At 39.6% G+C, this 18,507-nt stretch overlaps 1 protein-coding gene across 7 annotated transcripts in view; it reads left to right on the plus strand.

Moving 5' to 3' along the window:
- Positions 1 to 18,507, plus strand: part of MSRB3 (methionine sulfoxide reductase B3) — a 58,808-nt gene that overhangs the window by 20,730 nt on the left and 19,571 nt on the right. For all 7 annotated transcript variants that reach the window (XM_035126598.2, XM_035126604.2, XM_035126601.2 and 4 more), the window contains 3 exons: positions 4,227 to 4,335; positions 7,466 to 7,543; positions 12,614 to 12,642. In XM_035126598.2, the coding sequence (XP_034982489.1) occupies positions 4,227 to 4,335; positions 7,466 to 7,543; positions 12,614 to 12,642 (216 nt within the window). The remainder of the gene's footprint in view (positions 1 to 4,226; positions 4,336 to 7,465; positions 7,544 to 12,613; positions 12,643 to 18,507) is intronic.

Consider the following 18,507-nt stretch of genomic DNA (forward strand, 5'->3'; position numbering starts at 1 on the left):
TTAATTTGAACAGTTCAGTTAAGTATGTACAAAGTCACGATTGACTTTGCAGAGAAGTGTTCTCAGGTGTGGACATTCTTTCCCAGGAACTTTGGCAAAACCCAAGTTTCTACACCTACTTGAAAGTCTAACCTAAATTCACGTGTCACTGTGTCTTTTTACTCTTCGCAGGTGGCGGGTCCTCAAATCGCAAGACCCCAACACAGCTTACAAAGAAGGAAACAGAGAGCAAAACACGATATAGCAATAAAGTGACATCAGATACTGTATATATAAATACAGAAAAATACATTAAAAAGTTTTAGAATGCCAGGGCTTCCCTAACGTTTCATTCTAGAGTAGACGTACTCAGGATTTGCTGGAATTTTATTTTTGCATTTGTTTGTATTTTTTTTAAAGTTGTAACTAGTTTTGAGTGATGGAGAGGTAGTGTATACATATTTGAAATAAGTGTGATTTAAAAACAAATAAACCCACTCTTTGAAGGCTAGCTGTTCCTCCTCAGTCCCCCCCCCCCAAAAAAAAGAAACACCCCACTGGAATATTGGTAAAAAAAATTAGTGAATACTAGAACAGTAAAAATCAATAGAAAAATAATGTGAAGGTTGTACTGTACTGAAATTAATAAAGAATCGATCTATAAAATGTAAGTATGGTAACAATAATAAATTCCTAAGATATTTTGTAATTAGTTACATTTTATAAAAACGATACAAATACCCTCTGAAATGATATAATGGATGAATGCAAAGATGAAGTGCAATCCTTCATATTTTAATTCTTATGAACAAATAAAAGAAGACCTTTTTTGTTCAGCCAGGGACTGGTAGCCAGGGACAAATTGAGATAAGACAAGAAGGGTTTGTAAAAAAAATATATTTGACTTTGGAGCTTTGTTCTACCATTGCTACCTATTATGAACCTCCAGAGATGGAAGTGGGCCACATAAAATAGTCTTTTTGTAGCCCTGGATTTAGATTGTAAGCTATGATAACTTAAATTAAAAAATTAAGAGATTTTATAGGGCAACGTTGCCTTGTCTGTGGGTTTTTAACGTTGATCCCCAAACAGGTCAAAAGAGTGTTGCATGCATGAGTAATGTAGGTTCTTATTTTGCTTTTAGGTAAACTTCTGAAAGACTTATTAGTGCAAGAAAACAGCAGAGCCTGTGAATGTAAACCTCCACCACTTGGCTTCTTAAAAAAATCAACATAATATTGTAAAGCACAAACCTCACTCACAGTTTGGGAACAATATTTATATTTAAGGTTGAGAAGCCAGGATGTAGGAAAATCTTGCTAATTTGTAAGGTGACCTTTAAGAGCACAAAATCCAAATAATTTGTCGCTTATGAAACAGGACATTCCTGCAAAATTTGGGTGAGTACTTACATAGTGAATCTTGTAGGACAAAGAAATCTGGAATAAAGTCTTTATCCTCCACCAAAATAAGATTTAAACCAACAATGCGGGTAACAACAGTGGTCTTTCAAAGCCTCCTGTTAAAATGAGGGCTCTGTAGCAGTTAATGAGAGAGCTCAAAGTAGAAAACTTGAGTTTTTAAAAGAATGGCTAGATCAAAAGTAATTTCTAATCTGTGAGATAAAAGTTTCTTTCTGGTACCTTGCAAGTTAATAACAAAGCTTGTAATGTCTACTATTTACTCCAATCAAATACTTTTAAATGTTCTTCTTTCTGCCTGCAAAGGGATAATCAGTAGTGACCAGAAGTGTGTAATTTCCATATATTTATGGAAATAGAATAAAGGGGAGGAAAAAAAGAAACATCTTTGCTTAAATTATTTGAAAGCATCTGTGCTTTAAGCTACTTTTTATGAACACTTTTTAGTAATGACTGAAGGTAAAAAAGCAGAAAACATCCAATGTTAGGAAATTGCAATCCAATACCATGTAATTTAAACCTGCCGTTTCTTCTCTTGTACTAAATGACATACAGATGGATAACTCTGGTCACTCTACTTTGAGAACACAATTGCTTTCTTTATGAGCATATATCTATTACTAACAAACTTTTGTCAAGACTGTTTATTTCTAATCAAGCATAACTCCTTCAGTAATTAGAAAAACTCATTTTGAAAAACATTAGTTTTTCAGACCCATGCTACCTGTAGACACTTCAAAAGTTTTGATTTTCCTAAAACACCTGTATGGCTTTTGAATATAATTCTAAATACATGTATTTGTAGCCTAACTTCAGTAGTATATGGCCAAAACCGAAAGTTTTTTATTGGTTATTTAATGCCTCCCCTCCCCACCTGCCCATCCAACAACTGGATCCTTTAAAATATATATTTTGTGGTGATTTTGCCTTGTCAAACAAGCCCATATTCATTCTGTTAAAAATAATTAAGTTAGATAATTAAATATATTTTGAAAATGTTGACATCTCTATGGTAGCTTTTGTTATGTGAATGGTGCCACAGACCCCCTAGGTGTGCTTCGTGGACCCCCAATTTGGAATCACTGGTCTAGTGCTATGTGAGCAAGCATGAATGAGCAATACATGTGCAAACCTTGGGCACATGTATTTCCCTGCCTTCTTCCAGGAGAATAATTTCAGAATCTTTCACTTCTGCCTTTCGTTTGTTGAAACCATGGCTTCAAGTTGGCTTGTGTCAGACAAACTATACTTAATATTAACCACAGTTTGTTGGCTCTGACAGAACAACAAAGTGAGGTGTAGCAAAAGTCAGAGATTCCAAGTTCCTCCTCCTAGTAAAGAAGTGCATAGGGGGAGGCAAAGGAATGCACAAGGGTTCATTCATGTTGTGCTAAACTGTGGTTTTGAGTAATGTCCAAACACAGCCAATGGCTCTTTCAAATTCTCCCAAATCCTTCCCTATCCTGCTGCTTTCGATAACCTGGTTTTTGTCATTGAACATAGATCGTTTTATTTTGCTTAATCATTTTAATGAGTCGGAATACTGTTAATAAATCACACCACTGCCACAAAATGTATAACCACTTCGAGGTTTTATTACAACCAAGGGGTGCATAAATCCTGTTAAATAAATAACAACATATTCTGTAAGTCAAGGGTCGCCAAGCTGGCATCCATGGCTTCAGGAGCACTCTTGAGGTCTTCCCCGGAATCTGCAGTGCCCCTGAGCTGACCCACTCTCTGCCCTCTTGGTGATGAATTGGTCACCTTTTTATCTTTTGAAAAGTACACAGAGTGGAAAGAGGAGGTGGTTCAAAGAGTGGTCCTTTTTCACTCTTTCAGCTTTATGTGCTTTTCAAGGTTCAGATTAATTTTACTGGATCTAATGGACTGACTAAAAGTCTTTTTCAAGCAGAATATTTTAATTTCCAGTACAATATACAGAACAAACAATAAAGTAGCAGCCATGCTACTCCATGTAGCAATAATTTCCAGATTAATACATTCATTCTAAGAGAGATTTCTTTATTTCTCTCAACAGTCGTAGGTAATACTTTCCAATGCCATTAATATTTTGGATGCTGCTAAGACTCAAGAGGAAGTAATCATTAGCAACCCCCAGAGAAAGTATTTTGAGCTTGCAACAGATTTTACCAAAATCAAATTGATGATGCAGGAAGGCTTATCTGTTTCTTATCAGATGCAGGTAATCCTTTAAAATATGATTCATTTAGATCTAAAATGCAAATTATGGTTTCCAACTGAAGTGCTGTCAGCTACTCTCTTTGATGCAAAGTAAAATTTTAAACAAAGAAACATTTGTTTTTAAATTAACATTAGCTAATCACAAAACCTTCAAGTTTCACTGAATTGTGTTTAAACATCATATGCCCATTACCTTTATATCTACAGTTTCTTGCAAATACAAAGGCTGTGCTCCTAAGCATATTTACTGGGAAGTTTCATTATGTTTAGGCTAAGGTTGTCGCCTTTCTGTGAATGATTGTGTGAATGTAGAAGCTTGCTGATGTGACCTTTCTGCATTCAGAAGGCTTTGGCTGTATCACATGATCACTGTTCGAATGGAGTCACACACACACACACACACACACACACACACCCTTTGTGAACAGCAGACTTTTTATTATTATTATTTTTAAAAAGTTGGATTTGAAGAAGCCACCAGCTGAGGCACTCTAATATATTAAAAGCTGATCTGGTCACTGGGAAAGTAAACGCAGAAGCTGTGTTTGGGCTAGAAGCCAAAGCAATGGTTCAGGATTTCAACTAAAAAGACCCCTTCTCCTGTATCCTCTCCTTTTGCAGGGTCACGTAGGGATAAAAAGAACTGTAAGGTGGTCTTCTCCCAGCAAGAACTGCGGAAGCGGCTGACACCTTTGCAATACCATGTTACTCAGGAGAAAGGGACTGAGAGGTAAGGTGGTGACCATGTGGTCAGTGAGAAATACAGGCCGCTTCTCCTTCAATCTGCTGCTGTTTTCTCCTCAGCTGACAGTTTCAAGAAATTTAGCACTTGTTTACTAACTTATACAAATTAACACCACCAAACCAGGCAGGGATTTGCAGCGGGGAGGGCAAGGTCACGGATATAAAATGAACGCTATTCTGTCCCTTAGCTTCTTCTTGGAGTCTGTTTTCAGTTTACTACAAAATGTGTGGAAGTAATGGCAGTTAAGAGAGTCTTTTGTTGTTGTTATTGTTGTTTTTGGGAGGAGACACCACAATAAGCAGAACCATAAGGGAAATAGCCCTGTGCCATTTAAAGGTGAAGTTTTGAAGGTGGTCACTATGTGTATAGACAGTTTGGCTGGGTCTCCGCGAGTGTAAGAAGGTAGCATATTTTCATTCCTTTCCTTTTCCACTTTCTGTATTGAAGCACATGTGGAGAAAGTATTTATTGGCTCATTTGTGGCTGGAATGTCAAATATTTTCAGTAACTGCCCTCACATGACTTTAGACCTTGAAAGCAAGCTCTAAATCCTGGAGAAGGGTGTGGGGGCGGGGAAACAAGAGAGCTAATTCCTAAGGCTCTTGCCGTGAATATAATTTATCTCAGCTGATTTCTAGAATGAGGAGGAGGCGGTGGTCACCTCGGTCAATGTCTAACCATTTTCTGCATGAAGGTTCGGTCCCCATTTGGCACAGCTGCATATTCCACTCTGGGTGGCTCTCAACAGAATACTAAAAATACGATAAAAGATCAAACATTAAAAACCTCCCTAAACAGGGCTGCTTTCAGCTGTCTTCTAAAAGTCAGATAGTTGTTTATTTCCTTGACATTTGGTGGGAGGGCGTTCCACAGGGTGGGTGCCACTACCGAGAAGGCCCTCTGCCTGGTTCCCTGTAACCTCACTTTTCGCAGTGAGGGAACCGCCAGAAGGCCCTCGGAGCTGGACCTAAGTGTCCAGGCTGAACGATGGAGGTGGAGACGCTCCTTCAGGTATACTGGGTCGAGGCCATTTAGGGCTTCAAAGGTCAGCACCAAAACTTTGAATTGTGCTCAGAAACGTAACGGGAGTCAATGTAGGTCTTTCAGGACTGGTGTTATATGCAATCTTTCATTCCATTCCCATTTCCAAAAAACCCTCCTTTGCCACATGTGGGGTCCTGTTTAATTTGCAACAGTCTTCCTGTCGGAGTCGCCTTTTTACTAGACTTTCTGAATGGGGATCACTGGCACTAGGTTGTCTGTACCCCCACAACAAACTGGTGATGGTGCTTTTCTCCACCTCAGGAGGGCTTCCAGGCAAGTCGTTTACTGTTGTGTAGAAGATTAGCAAAAATGATTTAGTGCGCACAAGCAACCAGGGTTTAGGTCATTTTTTAAAATCCTGTTTATAAAAAAATATATTGGACCCCCATAAAAAGGGTGAAAAGATAATAAAAACAAGCTGCAGAGCACATAGACTTTTTGTTGGAACAGCACAGCTGAATTGTATTAGATGAATGACCTCCTAGCCTTTAAGATTGTTAACTTAGAAAAATATTCCCTTAAAGCAGTAATATTCCTTTTCAAATGAAAATATAGAGCTCACACAGCTTGAAATCATGGGCCAGTTTTCTTCTCCTCCTTTTCTGTTTGATTCTCTTGGTAGTCCTGCCCAATCTTCCACAAAGATCTTGCACTACTGCATAGTTTAATGCGAAAGATCAAGACTATGATATGGAAATGTTGTTAAGATGTTTAGTATTGAGATTTATTTTAAAATTACCATAATGTTCAGGTGCAAAAAAAGAGAAAAGGGCTTGATCGAAAACATCTAGTTACTTGTAAGCAATTCTGTACTAGGACATCTGAACAATAGTTTCTTTTCATAAACAGGACACATTTATGTTGCTGTTCAGATTTTAATATGGACCTTTTTTTGTTTCTGAAGAAAGAACAATAATTTGCAAACCATGAAGTACCATTTACATTGGAATATACCGTATTGGCCTGAAATCCCCCCCCCCCCAATTCCGACAGTGAAAAATTAAAGTGCGGCTTACATTTGTAACCTTACAAAAATAGGCTTTTACAATATTGCTGCTGAAACAGACATATGGTAAAATGGAACGGGTGTGAGTGCCTGCAGAATTTTAAGGGAATTGCTTATATCAGGTATTGTCTTTTCTTTCTCCCTCTCCCCCCCATTAATTTTAAAGGTGTGGCTTATTTGCAGGTGCGGCTTATATTTGGGCCAATATGGTATAAGAGTCGAACATAACAATTTCATTGTTAATGCAATGAGAGTTCCCTGTTTGGGTGTCATAATTTTGTTTGATATGCCTTTTGTTGTAATGTTAATGAAATGAAGTTCTAACAAAAATTCTTTCAAAGTATTAACTCTATAATGCAACTGCAAGCTATCACTCTACTTTGGAACACATTTTTAAAATAAAAGCCTGACTAGCTTTTCAGATACCTTTTAATTGCATAACTTTCTAAAGAAATGCCTGAAGTAACTGATATTAAGAGTTTGAAGTCTTGTTTTTTTCTGTCATATTTTACTCCAACAAGACCTATTTATCCTAAATAGAACCCAATAAGGCAAACATCTATGCACAAAGTATTTTTTCCAATGTGTTCCCATTGAGATCCCAGGATGAATTTTGTGGGTAGATCTTAGAAATATTAAATAATCAATACTGTACAATTTTTTGAAAATATTTAATCATATTTTAATCACTTTTTAAAAAATTAAATTTTGTAACTTAAATTTAAAATTTAAAGTAAATCCATCTTGTGGCATATCATATTAAAGCCCATATTAAAGTTTGGAAGAGATTGGTGGTTTTAGTTCTGATGTTTCTCAATGCTGGGCTGAGCTTTTAAGGTTTTAGCGTAGTCCAACAAGGCCAAAATTGTCATTATTTTGAAATTTCAAACCCTCATAATTTGAAAAAGGGATGAAATTAAAAGCTAAAATTTTAGATTTAAACTTCGTTTTCATCGTTCAACAAGTGTACAAAATATTAAGAAAATAACATGACGTTTAAAAAGTTGGACAACTTGATATGGAATAATCTGTTTGCTAAAGTACTATGTTGCTGTTTTGTTCTAGTGCCTTTGAAGGAGAATACACACATCACAAAGCTCATGGAATATACAAATGTGTTGTTTGTGGAACTCCTTTGTTCAAGTGAGTAAATTAAACATAGTCACAAAATAATGGTGGCTCTGGTTTTTTGAGTGTTACATATGTACTATAGAGGTGGATGTTAAGGTACTGGTCTTGTAATTCATACTGATCTCACTATGGCTGATGGGAGTTGTAGTCCACAATGTGTGGAGGGCACCAGGCTGGGAAAAGCTGTTCTGAACAGAACCAGCATAACTGAACTCCTTGTTGATGGAGAATCTCAAGGGCTACATCAAAACTCAACTGTACCCCATGTAAGTAAGACTCACCTTAAATTCATAGTACTAGTTACAGGTAGGTAGCCATGTTGGTCTGACGCAGTCAAAACAAAATTAAGAAATCATTCCAGTAGCACCTTAGAGACCAGGGCAGTCTCGAGCAGGTCGGGCGCCCTGCGCTGAGGGGCAGAGATCGCTCCGGCGCCCTCGCAGCGCACAGCATGGCTTCCGCGCAGCTTGGCCATGCAGCGCCCCGCCTACCGGCCCGGCGCCCCACCCCACCGGGACTCTATCTAGAGCCGGCCCTGTTAGAGACCAACTAAGTTTGTCATAGGTATGAGCTTTCGTGTGCATGCTCATACCTATGACAAACTTCGTTGGTCTCTAAGGTGCTACTGGAAGGATTTTTTTATCTTAAATTCATACTGCATCAAGATTCACGCAGAGCAAATAAGCAGTGCACACATTGTAAAGGAAACAAAAATACTGGACTTTATGTGAGCATAGACTAAAGGACGCTATAAAAAGCATCAGTTCAGGGGTTTGCCGATTCCTTACCATCATAAACAAGAATTTAAACCGAAGATGTAAGTTCATAGTCTAGCATTCAGCACATTTCTCCACACAGAGTCAGGGTCATCATTATAACCTCTGCTATATTTGAAGAACCATCACATTTGTAAAATATGGGTAATAGAATTTGGCTTCCTTCTCATCCCCTGAAATCCATGTTTCTGAGAGTTGCTGTTAATTTTTTGTTCTTTGCACCATTGTAGTCTGTAACTATGTCATCATGACCTGTGAACCAGTTATTTTTGCCAGGAAAGGGAGAATGGTTCTTCAGCACTAAGATTAACAAACTTCACCTTTAATAGATCTGATTTATGCTGCTTCATTACCATGTGGCACGTAAGGTCAAGGAACACATGAATTTTGCTGTGCAGATGAAAGACCTGAGGTTTCTTGATACAAGTTTAAAATAGAATTCTACCCTTATCAGCAAGGAACCAGTGAAACTCAATCTCACTCTTCATTTAATTTGATCATTCCAGCAACTTGAAAAACTACAAGGTATTTAATTGTGACCACCACCACTTTTGTATAATGAAATGTAGCATAGTCTTAAAATTATTGCCCAGAGAAATCTAGCTTTACATTTGCAAAAATGCAACTGAGAGTCATTTCGCTTAGGAAATTTACCCACATCTGAACATCTAAAGTGGGGTGGGGACATTATCAAAGAAATTGTGAAGTAAATTCACCTCATTGGCTTTCACTGTAATCTTCCTACAGGTAGTTGTGTTGGGAGTCCCTGTTACAATTTTAAAAAATGCTTTGTTTCCTAATGAATTGTTTTATAGAAACTTACTGAAAGAGCCCTTTTCTTGCAGAAAGAGCCCTTTGCCTGTTTTGTAGCTGGTGGAATGGGGGAATTGCAGGACCTGAGGTGCAGAGTGGGCCATACCCCTGCCTGATATAGGAGGGGAAAGTTTGATTTTATAGTATAAACTGTTTTTTATCTTTTATCTTATACCATCGCAAACTGCTTAGAGACTATTGTAGCTGAATAGTACATAAATTGTTTAAACACACACATGCAAACATACAGAGTGGGAAGCCTGACTACTTAAACCATCCATGCCCTGAGGATCACACATTTAGGGGTTTCTTCTGCACCTCATTTGATGTGTCATTGTAGGGCTTGTTTTTCACCTTTTCCAGGGCAGTGGGCTGGAGTGGAGGCATGTGGTAGATGTCTAATTTAGCTAATTCTATTTTCGTTTTGTCACAACTTGGCCACTAGACTAGTGGTGAAGGAAGAGCCAGTTATAAGTAGGACAGAAGAAATGTAACAGGATTTGGTAAGGGAATTTAGCAAAGCTAGGACAGGGGTGGCAGTGTCTATTTAATACTTAACTGGTTTACAAAATAACAATTATATATGAAAAATTGTGGCACAGTGCAATGCAATATTAAACAGAACTGCAATGCAGTGCAGTAAAACAATAAGTTTAACTCCGTTCACCAATCCTGCCTACCTGTCAACCCCTCTTCCCTTTGTTGTTTAGTCGTGTCCGACTCTTTGTGACCCCATGGACCAGAGCACGCCAGGCACTCCTGTCTTGCACTGCCTCCCGCAGTTTGGTCAAACTCATGTTCGTAGCTTCAAGAACACTGTCCAACCATCTCGTCCTCTGTCGTCCCCTTCTCCTAGTGCCCTCCATCTTTCCCAACATCAGGGTCTTTTCCAAGGAGTCTTCTCTTCTCATGAGTTGGCCAAAGTATTGGAGCCTCAGCTTCAGGATCTGTCCTTCCAGTGAGCACTCAGGGCTGATTTCCTTCAGAATGGATAGGTTTGATCTTCTTGCAGTCCATGGGACTCTTACGAGTCTCCTCCAGCACCATAATTCAAAAGCATCAATTCTTCAGTGATCAATTCTTCCCTTTACATCTGACCAAACCCCTCTCCCTTCATCCTTCATCTATCCCCTCAAAGTTTCCCTATGCATTTGATAAGAGTGGGCAGAATCCAGTTGCCTTTTGTCTGCTCCCTACCACCTTGCCCACATGCTACCCCCTGTACAGGAGCTGCTTGCCATCAGGGGTAACAACTTGAACAAAATATTTTTTTTGGGGGGGGAGGTAAGCCCTGCCCCGGATAATCGATCACATGATGCGGTGCATGCACACCATTTGAATGGCAATGCCCATTAATTTTGGGGTCACTGGCCCCCTCAAATATTTTATGGAGGGCAAAGACCCCTCAGCCCCTAGGTGTTGGCTCCAATACCTGCCACCAACCACCTCTCCCCACTGGCAGCCACCGGCTTTCTTTTGTTTGAAGGGTAGAGGTATATACTAGCTTTCACAGCAGGATCAGCCCCTGAAACTCTGCCTATGGTATCTGCCTATAATGGCTCTATTAAGTTGTCAGTCCTCATGTTTCAAGCGTGACAGCACTAGGTAGGCATATTTGTTTAGGAAATATCTGATACACAAATGGGAAATGATGTAGCCTGATTTGAATCAAAATTGCCCTGCTTGTGGAAGAGCTTACAAAACGAATTCTGAGGGGCTTGTACAGGAAAATGTCCTGTGGATTGTGCCCAAAAAAAACAAAGGTTGGCAGTAAGATTGCTGTCAGAATTCTTTTTTTTTAAAAAAAATACACTATTTATACCCTCAGTGTAATGTGTGAAATTTATGGCCATATAGCAGGCTCACTGAGTTCTGTATACCCACTCCCCGTTCGTGGCCTTGAGCAGGCCATACACTCTTTACTGGAAGGGTGTTCACTTGTAGTGGCGATTAATGCTTCTTTTGATTCATGCTGCTGGTACACTGTTCAGTACTATTAGAATATATTTTTGGCTAAAAAATCTTTGCTTCTTTTCCCACCCTTTGAACATATTGAGGGTTTCTTAGTGGAACAAAGCAACCATTTTCCATATATATGTACTGCCCTTCCCCCCCCTTGGCTTTTCTGACTCTTTCCATCGCCATCTAACGACTTATTCCAGTTAACTTGAAGTTATGGGTCTAAAAAATTAAATTTATAGTGCTTTGCACTAATTTGTTTGGGTGGGGGATTTTTTTATGTTTAACACAGAACAGTTTGCAATTGTTGCTTTAGTTGTTAAAAGACCTGTATAACTCTCCAAAGCACACCAATGTCTTCTTGGGGATTCAAGGGATCTGAAATTTCCTACGTGGCTTGGGTGCACTTCCCTATATTCTTTAGGGCAGAGGCAGGAAATCTGTGGCCCCTCCAGGTTGTGGGTCTTCCATCAGCCCCAACCAGCACGGCTTGTGGTCAGGGATGTTGGGGGTTGTAGTTCAACAATGTCTGTAGGTCAATAGATTTTCCATCTCCGCCTTAATAAATAACAGGCTTTAGGAAGATTCCTACCAATCAGCTCTTGTAACTTGCTGTGGCAGGGTGTGTGTGCGCGCACATATGTGTATAAACACACACGCGCGCACACACACACACACACACACCACTGATGGTTAATTTGTGATATAATTCTGGCTAGAGTATGCCCACTAATTGGTTTGAGAGTTAGATCTAGACAATGCTTCTTATAGCTGTTTCTTCGGATAGGACTAGTCATAGGGTTAATTCTGCTTGACAGCACTTCAGCAGCATCTTGAAAGCAATTACCCAACTTGCGTTTTCCCACAGCTGAATTGAGAGCTTCAAAGGCTTCTGAGTTTAGAACTATCATTAAGCTATATCTGAAACATGATGTTCCCACAAAGGCTAATTTCCCCTCTCTTCCCCACTCCTCCCCCTCATTATTAAATCTACAGCCCACTGAGTTCTTTTATGGTATGCTAAACACATAAGATACCATGTAATAAACAGCCAAAATTGGTAGTATAGAATGGGCATGGTAATTGTATGTTTTGTGTGTACTAGTCTCTTGTTCTCTGAGATTTCCAGCCTTCTCTGTTCTTAAGGGAAACAACCATTTATTTGCTGAGGGGACAGATTAACATACACATTGATTAAAACCGTCTTATGATGCTTTCCAAAGAAACAAATCTGACAAGTGTGATGATAGAGGATAAATGACATGGTGTTTGTAATTCTGACAATGTATTTCTTCTATTTTTAACTTTATGGAGAGGGGTTGTGGGGCTTTTTTTTTTTGCTCCTTGTGTTCTGTGATTATTAATCACTAATGTAAAAATACACTGAGAATATGTTTAGGAACAAATGTGTTTACAGATGAGGTGCATTGTTATATAAGTTTGCTATTTGTACTTCGGTCATGGGTTTCTCATGACATGAACAGTTCTTTCTCATTAAAGGATTCCCCCCCCCCCTTCTCTTTCTCTATTTTAGATCAGAAACAAAGTTTGACTCCAATTCAGGTATGTTTAGGTTTACATTTTTATGTTGACTGTACACTGTTTTCATGTTGTTCCCCAAAGAGTAATTTATCAGTTCAAGTGCAGTCTTAACTTTAAACAGTCTGGAACAAGCCAATCTTTTGAATAATCTCAGGTTTCAGATTGCCTTAAACAGCGCTATTATTGTGAATGGCAGAGCTTTTATTCCTTTCATACCTTCAAGTCTATTTAATTTTACTCTTTTATGTTAAAATGATTGCAAGGAAACCATGTCAGTTCTGCATTAGGTTTTGAATGATATAGCAGGCTGAGAGAAGTGGACTTTGGGAATATTGACTGTTTTAAAAGGATATTTTTCTTCCTGGAGGACAAAGCTATTTCACGGGCATGAAGTCTGAGCAGCCAATACATCAGGAAACAGGTTATTTGTCACCAAATTTTCATGACATGTCCATGTATACTTGCATGCCAGACAAGGCTATAGATTTCTCTCTAGGTGGTTAATTTAAATGTCTGTTTCTTTTAGATATATAAGAAATATTGATGTCATAGGCTCTAAAAAGCAGAGCATTCCAAAAGTTAATTTAAATTGGGCAGGAGAAAGTATGCATTCTAGCAAACAGGCTGACTTTCTTAAATCGAGGTTGGTGTTGGAAGAATCTGAGTTGCATTTCCTTCAACACAGTTTAATGGTAAAATCTTCTTTCCTGCTGAGAAGTTGAAGTGGCTTCCCTATAATTAAAGCTCTCTGAATTCTTTGACAGAGGATTTCCATTTAGATTTTTCAGTGATTGTGTTTAGCCTTACTACCTACCGTATGAGAATTATGGGAAGGATCCCTAGATCTGTGGAGATCTGAATCTTCAGCCATCACAAGAACTCTGGAATTCTGGAATATGGCTGTAGACCAGGGACAGGCATAGGGAAACTCGGCCCTCCAGATGTTTTGGGACTACAACTCCCATCATCCCTGACCACTGGTCCTGTTAGCTAAGGATGATAGGAGTTGTAGTCCCAAAACATCTGGAGGGCCGAGTTTGCCTATGCCTGACCAGGGATGTGGAAGAAGTCATGGCCCTCTTCCAGGGATGTGGAAGAAGTCATGGCCCTCTTATTCAATAAGATATTGAATAAGCCAGAGAGAGAGACAGAGACAGAGAGACAGAGAGACAGAGAGACAGAGAGACAGAGAGAGAGAGAGAGAGAGAGAGATGCATATTATTGACCTCAGAATTGTGGGAATATCCTAGCAGGTTTTCTCAACTCCAGGATAGAATATGCCAATTTTGATGAATAAGTCTACTTGTTTTACTGTTTTCTTGGTCTGCTATTACAATTTCTAGCTCATTTAATTAAAGAGGTTCATTTCTTGAATACTGTTTCTGTTGCTCTGCTTCTGCACACTAGTGTAGAGCACACATTTTCTCCTTCCTTGGACAATTCCCTCTGTTGGAGAGGAAATGTATTTGGGGAAAAACATTTATAAGGCACAAATAGCTTGATAATTTCTGTGATATTTTTTGTGTCTGGTGAAAATAACATGAAGAATTACACAGATTTATTTCCTTGTAATAAAAGTGGAGTCTGGTATGCAGTTATGAAAGGACCAATTTATTAATTTCAACTACAAAATCTGGAAACCTCGTACAGGGCTGAAAGACTGAGGAAAACATTGTCTATGCAACATGGATTTGAACTGAACATTTAACTTCAAAGTGAAACAAAAATTTAAATTAATGTTTGATATTCATCATGTAAATGGCTATAACATCTGTACAGAAATGCACATTCTTCACTTTGATGGCCAGAAGTTTATTTACTTTAGTAACACTGTAATCTTTTGCTGAAAGAAATTATCCACTCATTGTAGATACTCCTGTGTAAGAAAGCAATTATATTATTTTCTATTTTGAAACTTAGTGTCATAGAATAAACTGATGAATAGAATAAAATGTTGCACTATACTTTTAACTTTAAAGAGGTAAGAAATTGGACTAATCGGCATTTCATAAATAGCTGATTGAAGGGAAAGAGATACTTCTATGGAAATACAGTGGTACCTCTAGTTACAAACTTAATTTGTTCCGGAGGTCCATTCTTAACCTGAAACTGTTCTTAACTAGAGGCGTGCTTTTGCTAATGGTGTACGCGCAGAAGCATGCCTTCGGGGAGCGAATGCCTTCATTTACGAACGCCTCCGTGGAACAGATTGTGTTCGTAACCTGAGGTTCCACTGTACACAGCTCTCCCAGATTTGGAGATACTGCAAGCTCATCTCTAATTTGTTTTTGTGGAATTTGTGAAAGGACCTCAGCAGCTATGGGGGAGTTGCAGTTAAGGAGATGCTGGTAATGTTCTTTCCAGTTCAATGCAATAGCTTCTTTATCTTTTAGAAGTGTAGTACTGTCTGTTGAGTGTAGGGGGCATATGCCATGATTTATTGGCCCATATATGGTCTTTGTGGCTTTAAAGAAACTCTGTGCATCATGAGTGTCGGCTAAGTACTGGATCTATTGAACTTTTTTTTTTTTTAATCCGCCAGGTGTTCTTTAGTTCTCTGGTTCTTCTTTGAACCTCAGTCTTAGCATTGGGATAGGTTTTTTTTCTTAGTGGTGCATTTTCTATCTCTTTGCCAGATCTGAAAGGCCTTCCTTTTCTTGTCAGTAATGCGTTCAATCTCACTATTGAATCTCATCAAATCAGTTCCGGTGTTTCTTGGTTTGGTAACCATTAGTTTGTTCACAGACTGCAATAATGGATGTTTATAGCTTGGTCCAGTGTTCCTCGATGTTATCAGGGAACTCCAAAAGCAGGTGGTCCTTACGAGTCATTTGGAGGCAATCCTGCTTAATAGGATTTGAAGGGCTCGAGTGTTCATTTTGCGCCTTGGTTTCCTCCCTTGAAGCCTGCGTTGAGGTATAATCTTGATAGCTATCGTGGAACGTACCGTATTAGTCGGTGATCTGTCCAGCAGTTGTTGGCAATCGTCATAGCTCTGGTAAGGAGCACATTATGGCAATCTTCAGCTCAATTACATAGTTTAAGAGGTGCCAGTGGTTTGAGCGAGGGTGCTTCCATAATATATGCAGAAGTATGCTCAAGTGGGTTCAGTGGGACTTACTGCAAAGTAAGTGTCCATAGGACTGCATTTTTGTTGTGGCATAAGTGCTTGTGAACTTGAGTCCACTTGGAATTAACCTACATATGGGTGCAAAGGCCAGGAACTATACAGCATAGAAAGAGGCTTGTGGTATTTCTGTGCAGAGTGTATTTTTATGCAAGATAAGAACAAAGTAACCCATTCACAACAGCAGTGCTTGGAACTGTTTCCATAATATTGTTGTGAATAGATCACTCTGTTCTTAACTTGTACATGTTTGGGCTCTACATAGAAATATGACTTATCTATAGTTATCCTTTGCATTTTTCTGTACCTGAAACCTTATGTCTGAATCCCAGACATGACTACTTAGCCCTATTGTGTCCAGCGAGGCTTACTCTCAGACACATTGATCACACTGGCTACAACCCTCCTGCTTCACAATGTGGGTGCTTTTTTATACTCTCTTGTGTGACTGCAAAATTAATTTCCATACCTTTTTATGAAAAAGCAGGATCTTGTTCTGAGATCTGAGAGCTCAGGGTGGAATATATGGATAAAATCAACAATATAATAGCCCAACCATCGCTTTATTGTTAGAACTAATAATGTCAGTTCTGGGATGCAGATGGGAATCTACCTTTAAACAAAAATGTGGCATGGATTGATAGGTTTCTTGAGATCCCCAGCCCTTTCATGTATTTTTAGATAATAGGGATATGTGGCATAAGGTGTGGAAATATGAATCTTCAAGGCCTGTTTTGATTCTCGCATCTGGACAGGCTTGCAAGGTGTTTTGAAGGCCTTCTGTGAGATCTTTGCCTTGCTGGTGTTTGGAAATCAGGCATTTCCCCTGAAACAGATTGTCTTGATGGCTTCTCACCCTCTCCCCTGCAGAGATGTGGACTGTGTGTTACCTCTTCAGTAGTTTTATAGAGGGAATCCTACTGAGTGCACCTGGCATTTATGGACAATTACATCAGGGGCATGTGCAAGCCTTTTGGTATGCTTGAGTTTTTCAAGGGATGGAAGCGCATCACTCCTTTTTCGTTTGTAGAGGAGCTTGTGCCTAAGAAATGAAACCCTTTCCCATAGTGGAAACAAGTGTGCAAAAGAACTGAAGCCCAAGAAGAGAACCTTGAAAGATGGGCACCAACTTTGTGAGCATGTGAACAAAGACAAAAGTTTAGAAGTTGGTTACATGTGGCTGGCATGGAGATGTTCAAGAGATGGTACTGGGGCCAGGCCACTTAGTTCCTTCTGAGCCCCCTGTAGGACAGAGTTCTCTTGGGTGAAGGCTTATAAAGAAGAAACTTGAACACTAACAAATCACAAGTTCCTTTGGAGCCCTTGCAAGTGGGTACAGAGTAAGTAAACTGAGGTTGTGAGCAAAATACAAAAATTGAGAACACCAAAAACTGAACTGAACATCAATTCTAATTGGAGATTCCTCTAAAAGTGTGTGTGAGAGACTGACTGCTGTTGTAATTGGGGGTGGGGATGGGGAGCACTGTTCTCTGGTGCTTCTTTTGCCTTTTAAGGATACCTATTTATCTTTATAGGTGGCGCTGTGGGTTAAACCACAGAGCCTAGGGCTTGCCGATCAGAAGGTCGGTAGTTTGAATCCCTGTGACGGGGTGAGCTCCTGTTGTTCGGTCCCTGCTCCTGCCAACCTAGCAGTTTGAAAGCACGTCAAAGTGCAAGTAGATAAATAGGTACCACTCCGGCGGGAAGGTAAATGGCGTTTCCGTATGCCGCTCTGGTTTGCCAGAAGTGGCTTAGTCATGCTGGCCACATGACCCAGAAGCTGTACGCTGGCTCCCTTGGCCAGTAACACGAGATGAGAGCCACAACCTCAGAGTCGTCCGCAACTGGACCTAATGGTCAGGAGTCCCTTTACCTTTTTATGATCCGCTTCCTTAGTTGTAAATAATGCAAACATTACAAAGGCACTAGAGCTCTGCAGCTGGACTTCTGGATTCTGCACACAGGTCTGATGCTGTCTCACCTTATATGTTGTTTCTTTATATTGGAAAACCTTATTTAATGAGTAAAGGAAGTGAAGATAATGGACGGTGATGGGTGAAATCTAAAGACCTTTTGGTAACTGTGATGTGTTTAACTGTGGTTTGAATTAAACAGTGTTCTTCCAGCTGCTGATATTCACAACATTTCTGACAGTTACTATACATCACACATTCTCATGTCTATTTAATCTAAACATTACTGTTTTAAGGAGAGTCCAAAACTAAACCACAGTGCCGGAAACAAAGTAACAGTCTAGCACCACCACCCTTAACACATTTATTTGCAAGCAATTCACACTGATTTCATTGGAACCCATTTCCAGGTAATTGAGCTCAGAATCTCAGCCTAATGTGATATGGACTATGCTCAGTATAACCTAGTTCTCATTCAGGTAGTAAACCTGTGCATGGGGTCTCCCACTTGAGGCAGCAGGTGGAGGCTCATATGGCCAAATGCTGCTGCATAAAAACTTAACTCGGTGGTCAGGAGCCCTTTGAGCCAGAAACCTTTGAGCTGAGAGACGTAGGGACAGCTCACTTGGAGCCAGATTCTCCTGGTGCAATGCCAAGGGTTTCATTTTCTCTAGTGCTTGCTTGCCCACATATGAAATGCACCAGGCAGGAGTTGAAAGAGGGGCTTTAAATCCTCTTCTAAAGCTCTTCAGTCTTCAGGAAGGGGGCAGAGCCTGGGACGGGGTGGTAGTCAGGCCCAGGAATAAGGATCCCTTGGAGCTAAGAACATGTTGGAACTAGTCATGT

Source organism: Zootoca vivipara, chromosome 10 (genome assembly GCF_963506605.1).
Source record: "Zootoca vivipara chromosome 10, rZooViv1.1, whole genome shotgun sequence".
Classification (NCBI taxonomy): Eukaryota; Metazoa; Chordata; class Lepidosauria; order Squamata; family Lacertidae; genus Zootoca; species Zootoca vivipara.